Source organism: Aotus nancymaae, unplaced genomic scaffold (genome assembly GCF_030222135.1).
Source record: "Aotus nancymaae isolate 86718 unplaced genomic scaffold, 86718_ANA_hifiasm-v0.15.2.pri h1tg000067l, whole genome shotgun sequence".
Taxonomy (NCBI): domain Eukaryota; kingdom Metazoa; phylum Chordata; class Mammalia; order Primates; family Aotidae; genus Aotus; species Aotus nancymaae.
The window spans coordinates 23,737,468-23,756,964 of record NW_026988482.1 but is presented as its reverse complement, the minus strand read 5'-3'; the positions used below and the strand labels follow the sequence as shown (position 1 = coordinate 23,756,964).

Genomic DNA, 19,497 nt, shown 5'->3' with positions numbered 1-19,497 from the left:
GTTTTTCTTTGAATGACTGTCTCTGTCATTCTATACCCTAAATGTCTGTAGTATACCTTTCTGTTTGGTTTGCACACTGGTTAGAGAGTTATTTTCTGTTCTTCCAGCCAGTGTGTGTTGTTTTGTTCTGTTTTTTGTTTGTTTGTTTGTTTGTTTGTTTTTTTGAGTAGGAGTCTCGCTCTGTTGCCAGGCTGCAGTGCAGTGGCGCTGTCTCAGCTCACTGCAACCTCCACCTCCTGGATTCAAGCAATTCTTGTGCCTCAGCCTCCAGAGTAGCTGGGATTATAGGCATGTGCCACCATACCCAGCTAATTTTTATATTTTTAGTAGAGACGGGGTTTCACGATGTTAGCCAGTATGGTCTTGATCTCCTGATCTTGTGATCTGCTTGCCTTGGCCTCCAAAAGTGCTGGGATTACAGGCATAAGCCACTGCACCTGGCTTTGTTCTATTTTCCTTGGAAACATCACTTTTGAAGTCCTCTACTTCCCTGTGGACTGACTGCTTCCCAGGTCCACTGCACCCAGTGCCATCCTAGAAACCCACTGCATCTCTCTTGGACTGGCCCCCTGGTCTTCCAGGTCCTGAATCTACCTCCTTGTTTACTAACTTGTTTGGTTGGGTATTTATATATTTGTCTGTCTAATTATTTATTGGTTACTCCATATTCACTTTCTTTCTTTTTTTCCCCCCCCCAGTAATGGGTATAAGCAATCTGTTTTTTTTCTAGAGTTGGGATCTTACTGTGTCTCCCAGGCTGGAGTATAGTGGCAAGATCATAGCTCACTGCAGCCTTGAACTCCTTGGCTCAAGTTATCCTCCCAACTCAGCCTCCTGACTAGCTGGGACTACAGGCACACGCCACCATGTTCGACTATCTTTTGTTTTTTATTTGTTTTTGTGGAGACAGAGTCTTACTATGCTACCCAGGCTCATCGTCCCTTTCATTACCAGACTGTACTGGTGAAAATTGTTCTGCAGTCCTAACAGAAATCTCATCTTAATACCTGGAAAATATAAAACATTTTCTTTTTTTTTTTGAGACAGAGTTTCGCTCTTGTCACCCAGGCTGGAGTGCAATGGCGTGATCTCGGCTCACCGCAACCTCCACCTCATGGGTTCAGGCAATTCTCCTGCCTCAGCCTCCTGAGTAGCTGGGATTACAGGCGCGCACCACCATGCCCAGCTAATTTTTTGTATTAGTAGAGACAGGGTTTCACCATGTTGACCAGGATGGTCTCTATCTCTTGACCTCGTGATCCACCCGCCTCGGCCTCCCAAAGTGCTGGGATTACAGGCGTGAGCCACCGCACCCGGCCCAAAACATTTTCTTAATCACTTGTAATCTTACCCTAAAGAAGGTAGATCACATTGTATATCCTGTTTTCTTTCTTCTTTTTTTCTTTCTTTCTTTTTTTTTTTTTTTGCAGCCCCAGCTGTTACATGTATATCTTGCTTTGTAGCCTGTATTTTTTTTCTTCACTTAGTAATCTCTTCTCATGTTATAATGTGATTTCATAGCCATGCGACTCCATTTATGGAGTTTATAATTTATCTCCTATTTGGCAGCTTTTGTTTTTTTCCCCAAAATTTTGGTACCTTGTAAACGTCTGAGGTTATTCTTTTTATACCTCCGAGTATTTCCCTAGAATAAATTCCTTGCAGTAGATTTTCCATACAAAAAATATCCAGGTAAAAGGATATGCTACATATTGGCAGATTGCAGGCCAGACACTGTGGCTTACACCTGTAATCCCAGCATTTTAAGAGGCCAAGGCAGGTGGATCACTTGAGCCCAGGAGTTCGAGACCAGCCTGGGCAACATGGCAAAACCCGTCTTTACAAAAAATACAAAAATTAGCCACACATGGTGGCACGTGCCTGTCGTCCCAACTACTCAGGAGGCTGAGGTGGGAGGATCACCTGAGCCCAGGGGGTTGAGGCTTCGAAGAGTTGTGATCGCACCACTGCACCCCAGCCTGGGTGACAGAGTGAGGCCCCGTCTGAAAAAACAAAACGAAAAAAAACAGATTGCCTTTGAGAATGGAAACTGCCTTCAATTTCTCTAGCAGTGCATAAGAGGACAATTATTTCTGAGAAATGTGGGGAATTTTCTTCCTTTTTAAAAATTTTTTTTTCTTTTGGCCCCCCCTCCTTTTTTTTGAGATGGAGACTCGCTTTGTCACCCAGGCTGGAGTGCAGTGGCACAATCTCAGCTCACTGCAACCTCTGCCTCCCGGGTTCAAGCAATTCTCCCTCAGCCTCCCAAGTACAGATGTGTGCCACCATGCCCAGCTAATTTTTTGCATTTTTAGTAGCAACGAGGTTTCACCATGTTGGTCAGGCTGGCTGGGATTACAGGCATGAGCCACTGCATCCGGCAGTTTTCTCCTTTTAAAGTGCTCCTTGCTTCAAGAAGAGGTAAAGGAATCCACAGGTTAGAGGACACACTGCTTTCCTCTTTCAGTTATTTAAAAAGTGGTGGTGTCTGTAAACAGCTTCTGTTTCTGTGATTCCTTACAGGGCATCACAGGACTATATCGGGGAATGGCTGCTCCTATCATCGGAGTCACCCCCATGTTTGCTGTGTGCTTCTTTGGATTTGGTTTGGGGAAGAGACTACAACAGAAACACCCAGAAGATGTGCTCAGGTGAGTACTTACAAGTCAGGAGCACTTGCTGTTCTGCCTGGTAGTGTGACATGAGTTAAAGGAAAGAACCTTGGGTAGGGCACGGTGGCCCATGCCTGTAATCCCAGCACTTTGGGAGGCTGAGGCGGCTGGTTCACCTGAGGTCAGAAGTTCGAGACCAGCCTGGCCAACATGGCGAAACCCTGTCTCTACTAAAAATACAAACAAATTAGCCAGGAGTGGTGGTGGGCGCCTGTAGTCTCAGCTACTTGGGAGGCTGAGACAGGAGAATCGCTTGAACCCAGGAGGTGGAGGTTACAGTGAGCTGAGATTGCACCACTGCACTCCAACCTGAGCAACATAGCAAGACTCCATCTCAAAAAAAAAAAAAAAAAAAGAACCTTGGTTGTCAGGCAATGGCTGTCCTCCTGTGCCCTTAAGCCTGACTCTTGGGAGTTTTACATGAAGGAGTACTTGAGTTTTTTGAGATGGGGTCTTACTTTGTCACTCAGACTGGAATGCAGTGGTGCAATCATGACTCACTGCAGCTTTGAGCCTGGGCTCAAGTGATTCTTCTGCCTTGGCCTCCTGAATAGCTGGGATTACAGGCATACACCACCATTCTGGGCTAATTTTTAAATTTTTTGCAGAGATGGGTGTCTCATTATGTTGCCTAGACTGGTCTTGAACTCCTGCCTAGGCTGGAGTGCAATGGTGCGATCTTGGCTCACAGCAACCTCTGCCTCCCAGGTTCAAGTGATTCTCCTGCCTCAGCCTCCTGAGTAGCTGGGACTACAGGCATGTGCCACCAAGCCTGGCTAATTTTGTATTTTTAGTAGAGACGGGGTTTCTCTATTCTCTTGGCCTCCCAAAGTACTAGGATTACAGGCATGAACCACCATGCCTAACGAGGTTTTCATATTTCTTTTATAAGGTAGTATCAATTACTAGAGAGATTTGTAATACCGTCCCCACGAGGCTGTTGAAAGGTCTGAATCCTTAAATGTGTGTAACGTGTCATAGGCAGTAGGTACTGCCCTAAAGACAAGAGCAGCCTTGCTTTCTATCACTTGATTGAGAGAAGAGAAGGTTCCAACTTTTGTTGTGCTTCATTTTTATAACATGCTAATATGACCAAAATGACTTCAGATATTGATTTTTCTGTTAAAGTGGAATAACAGTGGTGGCTCACACCTGTAATCCCAGCACTTTGGGAGGCCGAGGTGGACAGATCATCTGAGGTCAGGAGTTAGAGACCAGCCTGACCAACATGGAGAAACTTGTCTCTAGTAAAAATACAAAATTAGTCAAAGGTGGTGGCGCATGCTTGTTATCCCAGCTACTTGGGAGGCTGAGGCAAGAGAATCACTTGAACCCAGGAGGTGGAGGTTGCGGTGAGCTGAGCTAGCACCGTTGCACTCCAGCCTGGGCAACAAGGGTGAAACTCCATCTCAAAAAAGAAAAAATGGAGTAAGTTAATGTGTTTTTCTTTAATAAACTTAAGGTTTTATTTGGGCATGAAGAGGCACCTGAGACAGAATTATTGTTCAGAATTTATAAAGTGGTTAGTGAAAACAGAGACTTCTAAGGATGCAGGGTATCCTGAGAATGCAGGGGAATTCTGAGTGGAAATATTGTGTAAAAAGGTATCCACAAGTCTGAGCTGTGCAGGGTGCCAACCCCTGGGAGGGGCTGTAGGCAGTATAGGAGCCACAGAGGCTGGCCTGCCCTCAGATCTAGGAGCTCAAGGGAGGAAGCCCAGGGCGCCATGTGGTTGTATTCTGTCACCACTTCAGGCCACAGCAGGCTCAGTGAGGGTCTAGGATGTAGGTGGAGGTGCTTGTAGAGTGAAACTCTATTTTTGGGATCCTTGTGATGCTCTGAATGTCCCTGGATTCTATAAACAGCCGCAAGTGGCCTGAAATGTGGGTGGGCTTGTTTTGAAGCTGCATTTGACCATTGGTAGGCCTTGTGTCCCACGAACACATGTTCTCTCTGAGCATCTGGTCTTTTAGTGTGTGTGCCACATCACAGATGTATCAGGGCCATGCATGACCCCAGTGGGGTCACTTTTGGTACTTTGGGCTATGGGCTGTATTCCTGTACAGTCATATCAGCACTCAGAGAAACACTCTTCCTGACTGAACAAAGTTGAGACACTCAGGACCCCACTCCCACAATCTTGTTAGCCCTGCTGTGTTCACCTCCCTGCAATGGTGTTTGGGGATGGTATGGAAAGGAGTGTTACCAGATTAGGGTAGAAGTCCAGGAGGGTTCAGCTCTGAAAGGTGCCTCCCTGGGATGGAGATGGGGGTGGGGAGTGGGAGAATATGCCAGGCAGCTATTGAGTGTCCACATGATGCCCTGTGCACACACAGAGACCCTGTTCAGAGACAGTCTGCAGTCCTAAGAGATGAGGTGTGCCAAGCCTAAGGTTGGGTATTGTGGGGAAAACGGAGCATGTTGGTCTCATAGGGAGAATTTAGTTGCTGAGGGGACTCCTCAGGGACAGTCGTGTGAACTGGGTCTGTGAAGATGGCCATGTTGGAAAACAAGTCTCTTGACTGTTCAACAGTCAGCTTGGCTGTGTGCCTGAGGTAGATGCATGAGCCCTGCCTGGGGTGAATACAGGGAAAAATAGGGCTGTTGAAACTGGCGCCCTGCCTGGAGGGAACTGTTTACAGTGGATGTCCCTCTACCTCCATTTGACATCTGTTCTTCACTGCATAAGCTCCTTGTTGGGTGGGAGTGGCCTGAAGGCTCAGTTGTTGGAGGCTTGGGGTCAAGAGTGCACTAAAGCTCAGGACAGTATGTGAAGATTTTCAGTAGCATTTGCTAAGTTATGGGACTCTGTTGAAATGCTGAATGTAACTTTGTGCCCCATTGTCTCCAGACCATGCTTGTATTGCTAATCCCAGAAAGAAAAGGAGGCAACCAGGCACAGTGGCTCATGCCTATAATCCCAGAACTTTGGGAGGCCAAGGGAGGAGTATCACTTGAGCCCGGGAGTTTGAGACCGACCTGGGCAACATGGCAAAATCCTGTCTCTACAAAAATGCAAAAAGTAGCCAGGCATGCCTGTAGTCCCAGCTATTCAAGAGGTTGAGGTGGGAGGGTCACTTGAGCCCAGGAGGTGGAGGTTGCAGTGAGCTGAGATTGTGCCACCCTGTTTCAAAAAAAAAAAGGCCAAGCGCAGTGACTCTTGCTGTAACTCCAGCACTCTGGGAGGCCGAGGTGGGCAGATTGCTTGGGGTCAGGAGTTCGAGACCAGCCTAGTCAACATGGTGAAACCCCATCTCTACTAAAAACACAAAAATTAACTGAGTGTGGTGGCGGGTTCCTGTAATCCCAGCTACTCAGGAGACCGAGGCAGGAGAATCATTTGAACCTGGGCCGAGATCACTTCACTGCATTCCAGCCTGGGGACAGAGCAAGACTGTGTCTCAAAACAAACACACACACAAAAAAAAAAAAAAAAGGAAGAAAAAAGAAAAGGAGATGCCAAAGGTGGCACAGACAGCTGTGGGTAATAGATGGTAGGAGCCTCAGGCTGCTCTTTATACTCAGGGTTGTTCATTCTGTGGGGGGGCGTAGTGAAGACCCATACCTCTTGCCACTGGGAAACTGTTTCCCTGTGCAGGGACCACAGGACCGTCATGCCTGCCTGGGTATCATCCCTGTCTGGTCCTTTCTTAGCAACTTACAGCACATTACTTGCAGTTACCTTGGCAATCCCTCAGCCTGTGGAGGTGCCCACAGCCATCCTGCTTGGCCTTGATGCTGTCCTGGTTGAGTCTTGGCTTAGAGTGTTCCCAGGCCCTTGGTGCTCCAGGGAAAGTGAGACTTAAGGGGAACTACCGGTGGAGATTAAAGTCCAGATTTTGGGTTGGAGACCTTCCCCCCTAAAAACCTCAGCACTTTAAATATGGGGAATGGAGGCTCAGACAGGCCTGGAAACTTGTCCATAGTCACTGTGCCTGGTAGGTGCGTGGATGGGAGCCAAGTATTACTGTAAAACTTCTCTTACAGGTGAGAGATTCAGAGTGTGCACCGCATGGGGTGGGCCTTGTGACCAGACACCCATTGCTTTTGGCACTGAGACCCTTGCTCTGGGAAATTTGACATTAAAATATACCTAGAATTGAGTTTTTGTGCAAAATCTGATTTGTTTGTGGCTAGCTTCTGCCCAGTCCAAGAACTTATTTTTTTCTTAAAGGACTGTCCTCTTTGCTGGGATTGGCCTCTCTCCTCGGTTTAGTCACAGGTGCTTGCTTCTCGTTTTTGTTTTCAATGCAGCTATCCCCAGCTGTTTGCGGCTGGGATGTTATCTGGTGTATTTACCACAGGAATCATGACCCCTGGAGAACGGATCAAGTGCTTGTTACAGGTAAGGTTGTGATCGGAGGGGACATAGCTAGGTTTTTCCTTTCCATTTATAATTTCGTGTGCATGTTTTATGTCCTTTAACTGTTTATAAAGGCTTCAGGGCTGGGCGCAGTGGCTCACACCTGTAATTCTAGCACTTTGGGAGGCCACAGTGTGAGAATTGCCTGAGGCCACGAGTTAAAGACCAGCCTGGGTGCCAGGTGCAGTGGCTCATGCCTGTAATCCCAGCATTTTGGGAGCTGAGGCGGATGAATCACTTGAGGTCAGGAGTTTGAGATCAGCCTGGCCAACATGGTAAAACCCCGTCTCTACTAAAAATACAAAAATTAGCCAGACGTGGTGGTGGGCACCTGTAATCCCAGCTACTTCGGAGACTGAGGCAGGAGAATCGCTTGAACCCTGGAAGCAGAGGTTACAGTGAGTGGAATCACGCCACTGCACTCCAGCTTGGGCATAAGCGCAAGACTCTGTCTCAGACAAAACAAAACAAAACAAAAGAAAACAAAACACTAGCCTGGGCAACATAGTGGGATCCCATCTTTACAAAAAAAAAATTTTTTTTTTTTTGAGACAGAGTCTTGCTTTGTCGTGTAGGCTGGAGTGCAATGGCGTGATCTTGACTCACTGCAACCTCCGCCTCCTGGATTCAAGCAATTCTCCTGCCTCAGCCTCCTGAGTAGCTGGAATTACAGGTGCCTGCCACCAAGCCTGGCTAATTTTTATATTTTTAGTAGAGACAGGGTTTTGCCATGTTGATCAGACTGGTCTCGAACTCCTGACCTCAAGTAATCCACCCGCCTCAGCCTCCCAAAGTGCTGGGATTACAGGCGTGAGCCACCGCTCCCAGCACAAAATTTTTAAAAAAAATTAGCTGGGCTTGTGTACCTGTGTACCCAACTACTCCTGTGTGTGTACCTGTTATCCCAGCTACTCCAGAGGCTAAGGTGAGAGGATCACTTGAACCCGGGTTGTTGAGGCTGCACTAAGCCATGATTGTGCCACTGCCCTTCAGTCTGTGTGACAAAGTGAGACCCTGTCTCAAGTAAAAATAAAGTCCTCACATTTGGTGTACAAAACAACTTCAAGGTTTTCGGAAACACAGAAGTAATTGTAGTAGAATCAAGAACCAGGCCATTATAACAATCCAGCCAAAATGTCACACCTGTGATGTGTTAGCCTGGTCCTACCCACCCTTATTAGCAGCCATTTCAGGAACACTGAAAGGTGAGTCATGTCTCCTTAAAGGTAGAAGGGAGGCTGCTTCTGCCCAAGATGATGTCATGTCAGTCTTCCTTTCCTTTTCCCTCCCTCCCTCCCTCTGTCCCTTCCTTCCTTCCTTCTTTTTTCCTACCCTCTCTCCCTCCTTTTTCTCTTTCTTTTTTTCCATCCTTCCCTCCCTCCCTTCTTTTTTCCTTCCCTCTCTCCCTCCTTCTCTCTTTTTTCTCTTTCTTTTCTTCCCTCCTTTCCTCCCTCCCTTCATCTTTCTTTTTCTTTCTTTCTATTTTTGTTCCTTTGGAGATGGAGTTTCACTCTTGTTGCCCAGGCTGGAGTGCAATGCTATGATCTTGGCTCACTGCCACCTCCACCTTATGGGTTCAAGCAATTCTCCTGCCTCAGCTTCCTGAATAGATGGGATTACAGGCATGGGCCACCATTCCCAGCTAATTTTGTATTTTTAGTAGAGACAGGGTTTCTCCATGTTGGTCAGGCTGGTCTCAAACACCCAACCTCAGGTGATCCACCTGCCTCAGCCTCCCAAAGTGTTGGGATTACAGGTGTGAGACACTGCGCCCAGTCTCTTTTCTAGTTTTTTGAGACAGGGTCTCGCTCTGTTGCCCAGACTAAAGTGCAGTCGTGTGATTTTGGATCACTGCAACCTCTGCCTCCTGGGTTCAAGAGATTCTCCTGCCTCAGCCTCCCGAGTAGCTGGGACTATAGGTGCCTACCACCATGTCTGGCTAATTTTTGTATTTTTAGTAGAGACAGGATTTCGCCATGTTAGTCAGGCTGGTATTGAACTCCTGACCTCAAGTGATCTGCCACCTTGGCCTCCCAAAGTGTTGGGATTACAGGTGTGAGCCACCACGCCTGGCTGTGTGTTTCTATCATTTGTCCAGAATCTCAGAGCCCTTAGAGTGTAATAATTTCTATACTTTTTAATTAAAAAAATGTTATATGAAACTGGGTGCGGTGGCTCACGTATGTAAGAGTATGTAAACTCTTTGGATTGGCTTTTTATTTTTTTTGAGATGGAGTCTTGCTCTTGTTGCCCAGGCTGGAGTGCAATGGCACAATCTTGGTTCACTCCAACCTCCGCCTCCCAGGTTCAAGCAATTCTCCTGCCTCAGCCTCCCGAGTAGCTGGGATTACAGTGCCTCCCACCATACTCAACTAATTTTTGTATTTTTAGAAGAGATGGAGTTTCATCGTGTTGACCAGACTGGTCTCGAACTCCTGACCTCAGGTGATCTGCCTGCCTCAGCCTCCCAGAGTGGTGGGATTCCAGGCATGAGCCACTGTCCCTGGCCTGGATTGGCTTTTTAAATTTTTTTATTTCTTTCTTTATTTTTGAGACAGGGTCTGGCTCTCTGTCACCCAGTCTTTGTAGTGCAGTGGCTGGACTCAGTGCACTGGAACCTCCGCCTCCCATGCTGAAGCCGTCCTACCTCAGGCTCCTGAGTATTTGGTACTACAGGTGTGCATCACCATGCCCTGCTAGTTTTGTTTATTTTTTTAGAGATGGGGTTTGACCTTGTTGCCCAGGCTGGTCTTGAAACTTCTGAGCTTAAGCAATCTGCCTGCCTTGGCCTCCCAAAGTGCTGGGATTACAAGTATGAGCCATCATGCCCAGCATCGATTGGATTTTAAGCTCAGCATTGGCCCGGCATGGTGGCTCACACCTGTAATCCCAGCACTTTGGGAGGCTGAGGTGGGCAGATCACCTGAGGTCAGGAGTTCGAGATCTGCTTGGCCAACATGGAGAAACCCTGTCTCTACTAAAAGTACAAAAATTCGCAGGGTGTGGTGGTGCACGCCTGTAATCCCAGCTACTCAGGAGGCTGAGGCGCGAGAATTGCTCGAACCCAGGAGACAGAGGTTGCAGTGAGCCAAGATTGCGTCATTGTACTCCAGCCTGGGCGACAAAGCAAGACTCTGTCTCATAAAATAAATTTAAATAAATAAATAAATAAACAAACTGAGAATTTTTTTTGTTTTTTGAGATGGAGTCTCATTCTGTCACCGAGGCTGGAGTGCAGTGGCACGATCTCAATTCACTGCAGCCTCTGCCTCCCAGGTTCAAGCGATCCTCCCTCCTCAGTCTCCCAAATAACTGAGATTACAGGCGTGCACTACCAAGCCTGGCTACTTTTTGTACTTTTAGTAGAGACTCGGGGAGAGAGTCTCACCATGTTGGCCACCTTGGTCTCGAACTCCTGACCTTAGGTGATCCACCTGTCTTGGCCTCTCAAAGTGCTGGGATTACAGGCGTGAGCCACCACCATGCCTGGCCTTCAGCATAATTTTCTAGTGATCCATTTGGATTATCACATACATTAATAGTGCATTCATTTTTATTACTAGATAGTAGTCATGGTATGGATTATCATAATTTATTCCTCCACCTCACAGCATCTGTGTTGTTTCTAGTTTGAGCTTATTAGGAATAAAGATGCTATAAATATTTGTACACAGAGGTTTTTGTCAGAAAATAAGTCTCATTTCTCCATTTCTCTGGGAAAAATGCCTAGGAATGCAATTGTTGGGTGTTATTGTAGCTGTCTCTCTAGTTTCGGTTTTTTTGTTTTTTGTTTTTGAGACGAGGTCTCACTCTGTTGCCTAGACTGGAGTGCAGTGGCGTGATCATAGCATAATGCAACCTCGATCTGGGCTCAAGGGATCCTCCTGCCTCAGCCTCCCAAGGAGCTGAGACTATAGGTGTGTTCCTTCATGCTGAGTTAATTTTTATTTTTATTTACTTATTTGTTTATTTTGAGACAGAGTCTTGCTCTTTCACCCAGGCCTGGAGTGCAGTGGCATGATCTTAGCTCACCAAAACCTCCCCCTCCCGGATTAAACTGATTCTCCTGCCTCAGCTTCCCAAGTAGCTGGGATTACAGGCATGCGCTACCATGCCTGGCTAATTTTTGTATTTTTTTTTTTTTTAAGACGGGGTTTCACTATGTTGGTCAGGCTGGTCTTGAACTCCCGACCTCAGGTGATCCGCCCGCCTTGGCCTCCAAAGTGCTTGGATTACAGGTGTGAGCCACCATGCCCGGCCTAATTTTTGTATTTTTGATAGAGACAAGGTTTCACCATGTTGGCCAGGCTGGTCTCGAACTCCTGACCTCAGGTGATCCACCCACCTCGGCCTCCCAAGGTGCTGGGATTACAGGCGTGAGCCACTGCACCTGCCCTAAGTCTAAGAATTCTTTACTTAATCCTAGATCCTGAAGATTTTCTTTTTTTTCCCTACAAATTTTATTTTATTTTATTTATTTATTTGAGGCATTGCCTCACTTCTTCACCCAGGCTGAAGTACAGTGGCATGATCTCTGCTCACTGTAGCCTCCGCCTCCTGGGTTCATGCGGTTCTGCTGCTTCAGGCACCCGAGTAGCTGGGATTACAGGCACACACCACCATGCCCAGCTGATTTTTGTTTTTTTCAGTAGAGACTTGATTTCTCCACGTTGGCCAGGCTGGTCTTCAATTCCTGGCCTCAAGCGATCCACCTGCCTCGGCCTCCCAAAATGCTAGGACTACAGGCATTAGCCACCATGCCTGGCCTATTTTATTTTTTTTTTGAGACGGAGTCTTGATCTCTTGCCCAGGCTGGAGGGCAGTGGTGTGATCTTGGCCCACTGCAACCTCTGCCTCCCAGATTCAAGTGATTCTCTTGCCTCAGCCTCCTGAGTAGCTGGGATTACAGGCACACATCACCAAGCCCAGCTAGTTTTTTTATTTTTAGTAGAGATGGGGTTTCACCATGTTGGTCAGGCTGGTCTCCAATCCCTGACCTCAGGTGACCCGCCTGTCTCAGCCTCCCAGAGTGCTGGGATTGCAGACATGAGCCACCGCATCCAGCCTTCTATGGGTTTTATTTATCATTTTATGTTTTACATTCAAGTCTGTGACCCCATTTGAGTTAATTTTTTTGTTTGTTTTTGAGACAAAGTCTTACTCTATTGCCCAGGCTGAAGTGTGGTGGTAAAATCATGGCTCTCTGCAGCCTCAGCATCTGGGCTCAAATAGTCCTTCTGCCTCAGTCTCCTAAGTAGCTGGGACTACAGGTATGTGCTACTACAAACAGCTAATTAAACACATTTTTTTGTAAAGATGAGGTCTTGCCATGTTGCTCAGACTAATGGTGAACTCCTTGGCTCAAGCAGTCTTCTTGTCTTGGCCTTCCAAAGTGCTGGGATTACAAGTGTGAGCCACCATGCCTGGCCAATTTTTGTATAATATATGAGAATTAGAACATAATTCTTTTTTTTTCTTTTACCTTTGATGTCCACTTGTATCATTTGTTGAAAAAATTGTCGTCATTCTACTGAATTGTGTTTGTACCTTTTAAAAAATCAACTAGGGGCTGGGCACAGTGGCTCACACCTGTAATCCCAGCACTTTGGGAGGCCAAGACAGGTGGATCACTTGAGGTCAGGAATTTGAGACTATCCTGGCCAACGTGGTGAAACCCTATCTCTACTAAAAATACAAAATTAGCCCAAAATACGAAAGTCAGCCAAGACTGTGCCAGTGCACTCCAGCCTGGGTGACAGCGTAGTACTCTGTCTCAAAAAAATAAAAATAAAAATTATTGGGCAGGCCAGGCATAGTGGCTCACACCTGTAATCCCAGTACTTTTCAAAATCGAAGGTGGTGGACTGCTTGAGCCCAGGAGTTTGAGACCAGCTTGCGCAGCATGGCAAAATCCCATCTCTTAAAAAAAAATAATAAAAAACAGGCTGGGCATGGTGGCTCACACCTGTAATCCCAGCACTTTGGGAGACTGAGGTGGGCGGATCATGAGGTCAAGAGATTGAGACCATCCTGGCCAACATGATGAAACCCTGTCTCTGCTAAACATACAAAAAATTAGCCAGGCATGGTGGCACATGCCTGCAGTCCCAGCTACTCGGGAGGTTGAGGCGGGAGAATTGCTTGAACCCGGGAAGTGAAGATTGCAGTGAGCTGAGATCGCGCCACTGCAGCCTGGGCAACAGAGTGAGACTCCATCTCAAAAAAATAAAAATAATAAAAATAAATAAAAAATATTAGCTTGGCATGCTGGTATGCACCTGTGTCCCAGCTACTTGAGGGCCCTGAAGAGTGAGGTTCAGCCTGGGAAGTTGAGGCTGCAGTGAGCCGTGATTGCGCTATTGCACTAAAGCCTGGATGATGGAAAAAAACACAACAAATCAATTGGGCCTTTTTGTGTGATCTGTTTCTCTCTCTTTTTTTTTTGAGACAGAGTTTCACTCTTGTTGCCCAGGCTGGAGTGCAATGGTGTGATCTTGACTTACTGCAACCTCTGCCTCCCAGGTTCAAGTGATTCTCCTGCCTCAGCCTCCCAAATAGCTGGGATTATAGACATGCACCACCACGCCTGGCTAATTTTGTATTTTTAGTAGAGATGGGGTTTCTCCATGTTGGTCAGGCTGGTCTCGAACTCCCAACCTCTGGCGATCTGCCTGCGTTGGCCTTCCAAAGTGCTGGGATTACAGGCGTGAGCCACTGCGCCTGGCCTTGTTTCTCTATTCTACTCCATTGATCTATATGTCTATCTCTTCACCAATACCACACAGTCTTGATTACTATAGCCATATATAATAAACCTTGAAATTCAACAGACTTATTCCTCCCACTTGACTCTTGAAAAAAAATTGTTGAGCCGATCGCGGTGGCTCATGCTTGTAATCCCAGCACTTTGGGAAGCCGAGGCGGGCGGATCACGAGGTCAAGAGATCGAGACCATCCTGGCCAACATGGTGAAATCCCATCTCTATTAAAAAAAAAAGAAAGAAAGAAAGAAAAATTGTTCTAGCCTCCTGGAACAATTTTCTACTCCCTTGTCTTTCCACATACATTGTAGGATAATTTAAAAATCTTGCTGAGATTTTGATAGGAATTATGTTAAATGTATAGATCAATTTGGGCAGAATTGACACCTTTATTATTTTGAATCCTCCAATCCAGGAAGAATGGAGAATTTATTTATTTAAAAATCTGATTTTAAAATCAGATTTATTCCATTTATTTAAAATTCTGATTTCTGGCCGGGCATGGTGGCTCACGCCTGTAATCCCAGCATTTTGGGAAACTGAGGCAGGTGGATCGTATGAGGCCATGAGTTCGAGACCAGCCTGGCCAACATGGCAAAACCTTGTCTCTAATAAAAATACACAAATTAGCCACACGTGGTGGCACAGGTCTGTAATCCCAGCTACTCTGGTGGCTGAGGCACGAGAATCACTTGAACCTGTGGGCAGAGGTTGCAGTGAGCTGAGAGCCGAGATTGTGCCACTGCACTACAGCCTGGGTGATAGTAGAGTGATATCCCATCTCAAAAAAAAAAAAAAAGAATACGATTTCTAGCCAAGCTTGTTGACCTATCATCCTAGCACTTTGGGAGGCCAAGGCAGGAGGATTGCTTGAGCTCAGGTGTTTGAGATCAGCCTGGACAATACAGCAAAACCACATCTTAAAAAAAAAAAAAAAGTTACCAGATGTGGTGGCTCATGCCTTGTAATCCCAGCACTTTGGGAGGCCAAGGTGGGCCTATCGTGAGGTCAGGAGATAAAGACCATCCTGTCTAACATGGTGAAACTCCATCTCTACTAAAAATACAAAAAGTTCGTCGGGTGTGGTGGCATGCGCCTGTAGTCCCATCTATTGGGGAGGCTGAGCAGGAGATTTGCTTGAACCTGGGAAGCAGAGGTTGCAGTGAGCCAAGATCATGCCACTACGTGCCAGCCTGGGCAACAGACTGAGACTCTGTCTCAAAAAGAAAAAAAAAAAAAAGAGCTGGGCATAATGATGCATGCCTGTAGTCCCAGCTACTTGATGGGCTGAGGCAGGAAGATTGCTTGAACCCAGGGGGTGACAAAGTTGAGATACTGTCTCAAAAAAAAGAAAAAAGAAATCTGATTTGTTTTATCAACATTGTGTAGTTTTCAGCACATAAGCCCTGTACAGGTTTTCTTACATTTACACCTAAGTGATTTACACCTAAGTGTTTCTTTTTCTGTTTGCCTTATAAAATGGTATTATAGTAAAAAAAAAAATTAAAAATAAAAAAAATGGTCTTATAAATGATATTATAATTTTGTTTGGTTGTCCACATGTTCATTGCTAGTTTAGGAAACATGATTGATTTTTACATAATCTTGTATCCTACAACCTTCCTGAACTTCCTTATTTGTTCTGTGATTTTCTTTTTAAAGATTCCTTGGGATATCCCACATAGACAATCATATTGTTTGCAAATAGGACAGTTTTATTTAAAAAAATTTTTTTTTAAATTTGAGATAGGGTCTACTCTGTTGCTCAGGCTGGAGTGCAGCCATGCGATCTTGGCTCACTGCAACCTCCGTCTCCTGGGTTCAAGAGATTCTCCTGCTTCAGCCTCCCAAGTACCTGGGACTACAGGTGCATGCCATCACCCCTGGCTAATTTTTGTATTTTTTGGTAGATACTGGGTTTCACCATGTTGACCAGGCTGGTCTCAACCTCCCAACCTCAGGTGATCCTCCCTCCTTGGTCTCCCAAAGTGCTGGGATTACAGGCGTGAGCCACCACACCTGGCCTTTTTCCTTTTTTTTGCGACAATGCCCAGGCTGAAGTGCAGTGGCATGATCACAGCTTCTGTAGCCTTGACCTTTCAGGCTCAAGAGATCCTTTCACCTAGCCTCTGAGTAGCTGGTACTACAGACATGTATCACCATACCTGGCTAATTTTTTAGTGTTTTGTAGAGATAGGGTCTTCCTATGTTACCCAGGCTGGTCTCAAACTCCTGGGACCAAGCAATCTGCCCACCTTGGCCTCCCCAAGTGCTGGAATTACAGATATGAGCCACCATGCCTGGCTTCTTTTCTTCTTTCTCCATTTTCTAGAGATAGGATCTCACCCTGTTGCCTAGGCTGGAGTGTAGTGGTTTGAAAATGGCTCACTGAATCCTCAAACTGTTGGGCTCAAATGATCTTCCTGCCTCAGACTCCTTATTACCTGAGACTACAGGTTATCACCAGGCATGCCTACCTTTTTTTTTTTGTAGAAACGGGACCTCGCTTTATTGCCCTGTCTTGTTTCCAACTCTTGGGATCAAATGATCCTCTCACCTCAACCTCCCGGAATGCTAGGATTTATAGCCATTAGCCACTGTACCTGGCCTATTAAAAAATTTTTTTTCGGCTGGGCACGGTGGCTCATGCCTGTAATCCCAGCACTTTGGGAGGCCGAGGTGGGCGGATCACCTGAGATTGGGAGTTTGAGATCAGCCTGACCAACATGGAGAAACCCTGTCTCTACTAAAAACACAAAATTAGCTGGGTGTGGTGGTACATGCCTGTAATCCCAGCTACTCAGGAGGTTGAGGCAGGAGAATTGCTTGAACTCGGGAGTTGGAGGTTGCGGTGAGCCAAGATGGTGCCATTGCACTCCAGCCTGGGCAACGAGAGCGAAACTCCATCTCAAAAATAAATAAATTAATAAATTAAATAAATAAAAATTTTAAGCATGTTCATTGAAGGATTTTTATCATGCCTGCTTTAAAATCTTTGTCAGATAATTCTAACATCTCTGGTATCTTGGTATTGGCAAATATTGCTAGTCTTTTTTCTTTCAGTTTGAGGTCCTCCTTGTTTTGAATATGACAAGTGATTTTTCAGTTGCAACCTGGATAGTTAGATATTGAGTGGGGGTTTCTCTGATACTACTCCAGCAGGGAAGGGAAGGATGCAGTCCCTTTACTGCTAGGTGGAGGTAGAAATCAAGGTTCCTACTTGGCCTCTGTTGACACCTGACAATGGGTGCTCCTTTTTATTGCTGGGTAAGTGTGGGAGTTCCAGTGTCTCCACTAGCACTCTAGCGTGGCAGGGTGCTGGCACAAGCTGTCAGGGATGCAAGTTCGAATTCCTTTTTTAAAATAATTAATTAATTTTTAAATTTTGAGACAGAGTCTCGCTCTGTCGCCAGGGTGGAGTGCAGTGGTGTGATCTCGGCTCACTGCAACCTCTGCCTCCCAGGTTCAAGCGATTCTTCCTGCCTCAGCCTCCGGAGTAGTTGGGACTACAGGCACACACCATCATGCCCAGCTAATTTTTGTATTTTTAGTAGAGGCTGGGTTTCAGCATGTTGGCCAGGATGGTCTCGATCTCTTGACCTCATGATCTGCCCACCTTGGCCTCCCAAAGTGCTGGGATTACAGGCATGAACCACTGCACCCGCCCTTAATTTATTTTTTCAGAGAAGGGTACAGGGCCGCACAAGGCCTTAGCTATGGCCCTTACCCTGATTTCTTACTTGGCTTTCTCTGACTCCATGCTGGTAACATGTTGGGTACTTCATTACAATCCCATGAAGATGAAAGTCTAGGCTTCCTACTTGGTCTTTGCTGGTGTGGGTGGGTCGCAGCTTTTTAAGTGGTGTTTGGCTGGAGTAGAGTGTTTAGTGTCTAAAAGTTTTCTTTCTATGGCTGTCCCTTTCCTGGTCCATTTTGTAGAGAATGCATGCTTTTGTTGGGCCTTCTTTTTGGTTTGTACTGTTTGATATTTTTGGATTGTCAGCTTCTTCAGCTGACATATACTGGGTAAAAGGAAAACCCAAGGAACTCATCACTATCTCACTCCTCAAGTTCCAAGGTTTCTCTGCTGCCTTCTGTCCAAATTTTCGGACTCTTCATATGTTTATTCTAAGTATAACATCTTAAGTTTTTTTTGTTGTTGTTGTTGTACTTAGCTGCAGAAATAAGGAAAAGTACATCTACTCCATATTCCCAGAAGTAGAAGTCTGTCTATTGATTTCGACCTAGGAAATGTTTGTGTTCAATAGCTTTGTCCATCACTCTTTTCCCTTATGACTTCTTCCATTTTGTCTGAAGTCCTTTTCTACTCCTACATCAGACATTTGCCTATCCCTGCTCTTCTCTTGCACCCCCCTACTCTGCTGTGTAACTACTTCATACCTCACCTCTTCTCAAACCCCCACCTTCTCAGTAGATGATCTGGTTTCTGACTTCACTGAGAAAACAGAAACCATCAGAAGAGGACTTCACCAGATGCCTTCTGCTGCCTCCACATACCTACCTGCTGCTGCATCCGTAGGCATCCTGCTTGCTTCTACCAAGAATGGCCCATGCTTCTGCTTGACCCCAGGCCTCTTTATGCACTGGATCCCATCCCCTCTTGCCTAGCCACAGACATGGCTACATCAGTTTTTTGCCCTCTACTCGATCATTCTTGTTGGGAATAAAGGCATAAACATGCTTGCATTTTTCATCTTAAAAATACAGACTTCGTCTGATGGCTCACGCCTATCATCTCAGCACTTTTAGAAGCTGAAGTGTACAGATCACCTGAGTCCAGGAGTTCGAGACCAGCCTGGGCAGCATGGTGAAACCCCCATCTCTACAAAAAAATACAAACAGCCAGATATGGGCCGGGTGTGGTGGGATTACACCTGTAATCCCAGAACTTTGGGAGGCAGAAGCAGGTGGATGATCTAAGGTCAGGCATTTAAGACCAGCCTGGCCAACATGGTGAAACTCCATCTCTACTAAAAATACAAAAAATTAGCTGGGTGTAGTGGCGGGCACCTGTAATCTGAGCTACTTGGGAGTCTGAGGCAGGAGAATCACTTGAACCCGGGAGGCGGAGGTTGCGGTGAGTCGAGATTGTGCTATTGCACTCCAGCCTGGGCATAAAGAGTGAAACTCCGTCTCAAAAAAACAAAACCAGCCAGGTGTGGTGGTGTGCACCTGTAGTCCCAGCTACTCAGGAGTCTGAGGTGGGAGGATTGCTTGACCACGGGAGGTGGATGCTGCAGTGAACAGAGATCATGCCACTGTACTCCAGCCTGAGCAACAGAGTGGGACCCTGTATCAAACAAATGTTAGTCTTTTCCACACACATTTCTATGCTTCATGACTTTCCTCCCTCTTACATGATAACTCTTTGAAAAAGTTGTTTCTTTTTCTTTTTTTTTTTTTGAGATGGAATCTTGCTCTGTCACTGAGGCTGGAATGCAGTGGCATGATCTCGGCTCACTGCAGCCTCTGCTTCCTGAGTTCCAGTGATTCTCCTGCCTCAGCCTCCCGAGTAGCTGGGAACACAGGTGTGCGTCACCATGCCATGTTAATATTTGTACTTTTAGTAAAGATGAGGTTTCGCCTTGTTGGCCAGGCTGTTCTTGAACTCCTGACCTTAGGTGATCCACCCAGCTTGGCCTCCCAAAATTCTGGGATTACAGGCATGAGCCACCACATC

At 46.1% G+C, this 19,497-nt stretch overlaps 1 protein-coding gene across 2 annotated transcripts in view; it reads left to right on the top strand.

Moving 5' to 3' along the window:
* Positions 1–19,497, top strand: part of SLC25A20 (solute carrier family 25 member 20) — a 40,330-nt gene that overhangs the window by 11,490 nt on the left and 9,343 nt on the right. For both annotated transcript variants that reach the window (XM_012467676.2, XM_012467677.3), the window contains exons 3-4: positions 2,524–2,651; positions 6,927–7,017. In XM_012467676.2, the coding sequence (XP_012323099.1) occupies positions 2,524–2,651; positions 6,927–7,017 (219 nt within the window). The remainder of the gene's footprint in view (positions 1–2,523; positions 2,652–6,926; positions 7,018–19,497) is intronic.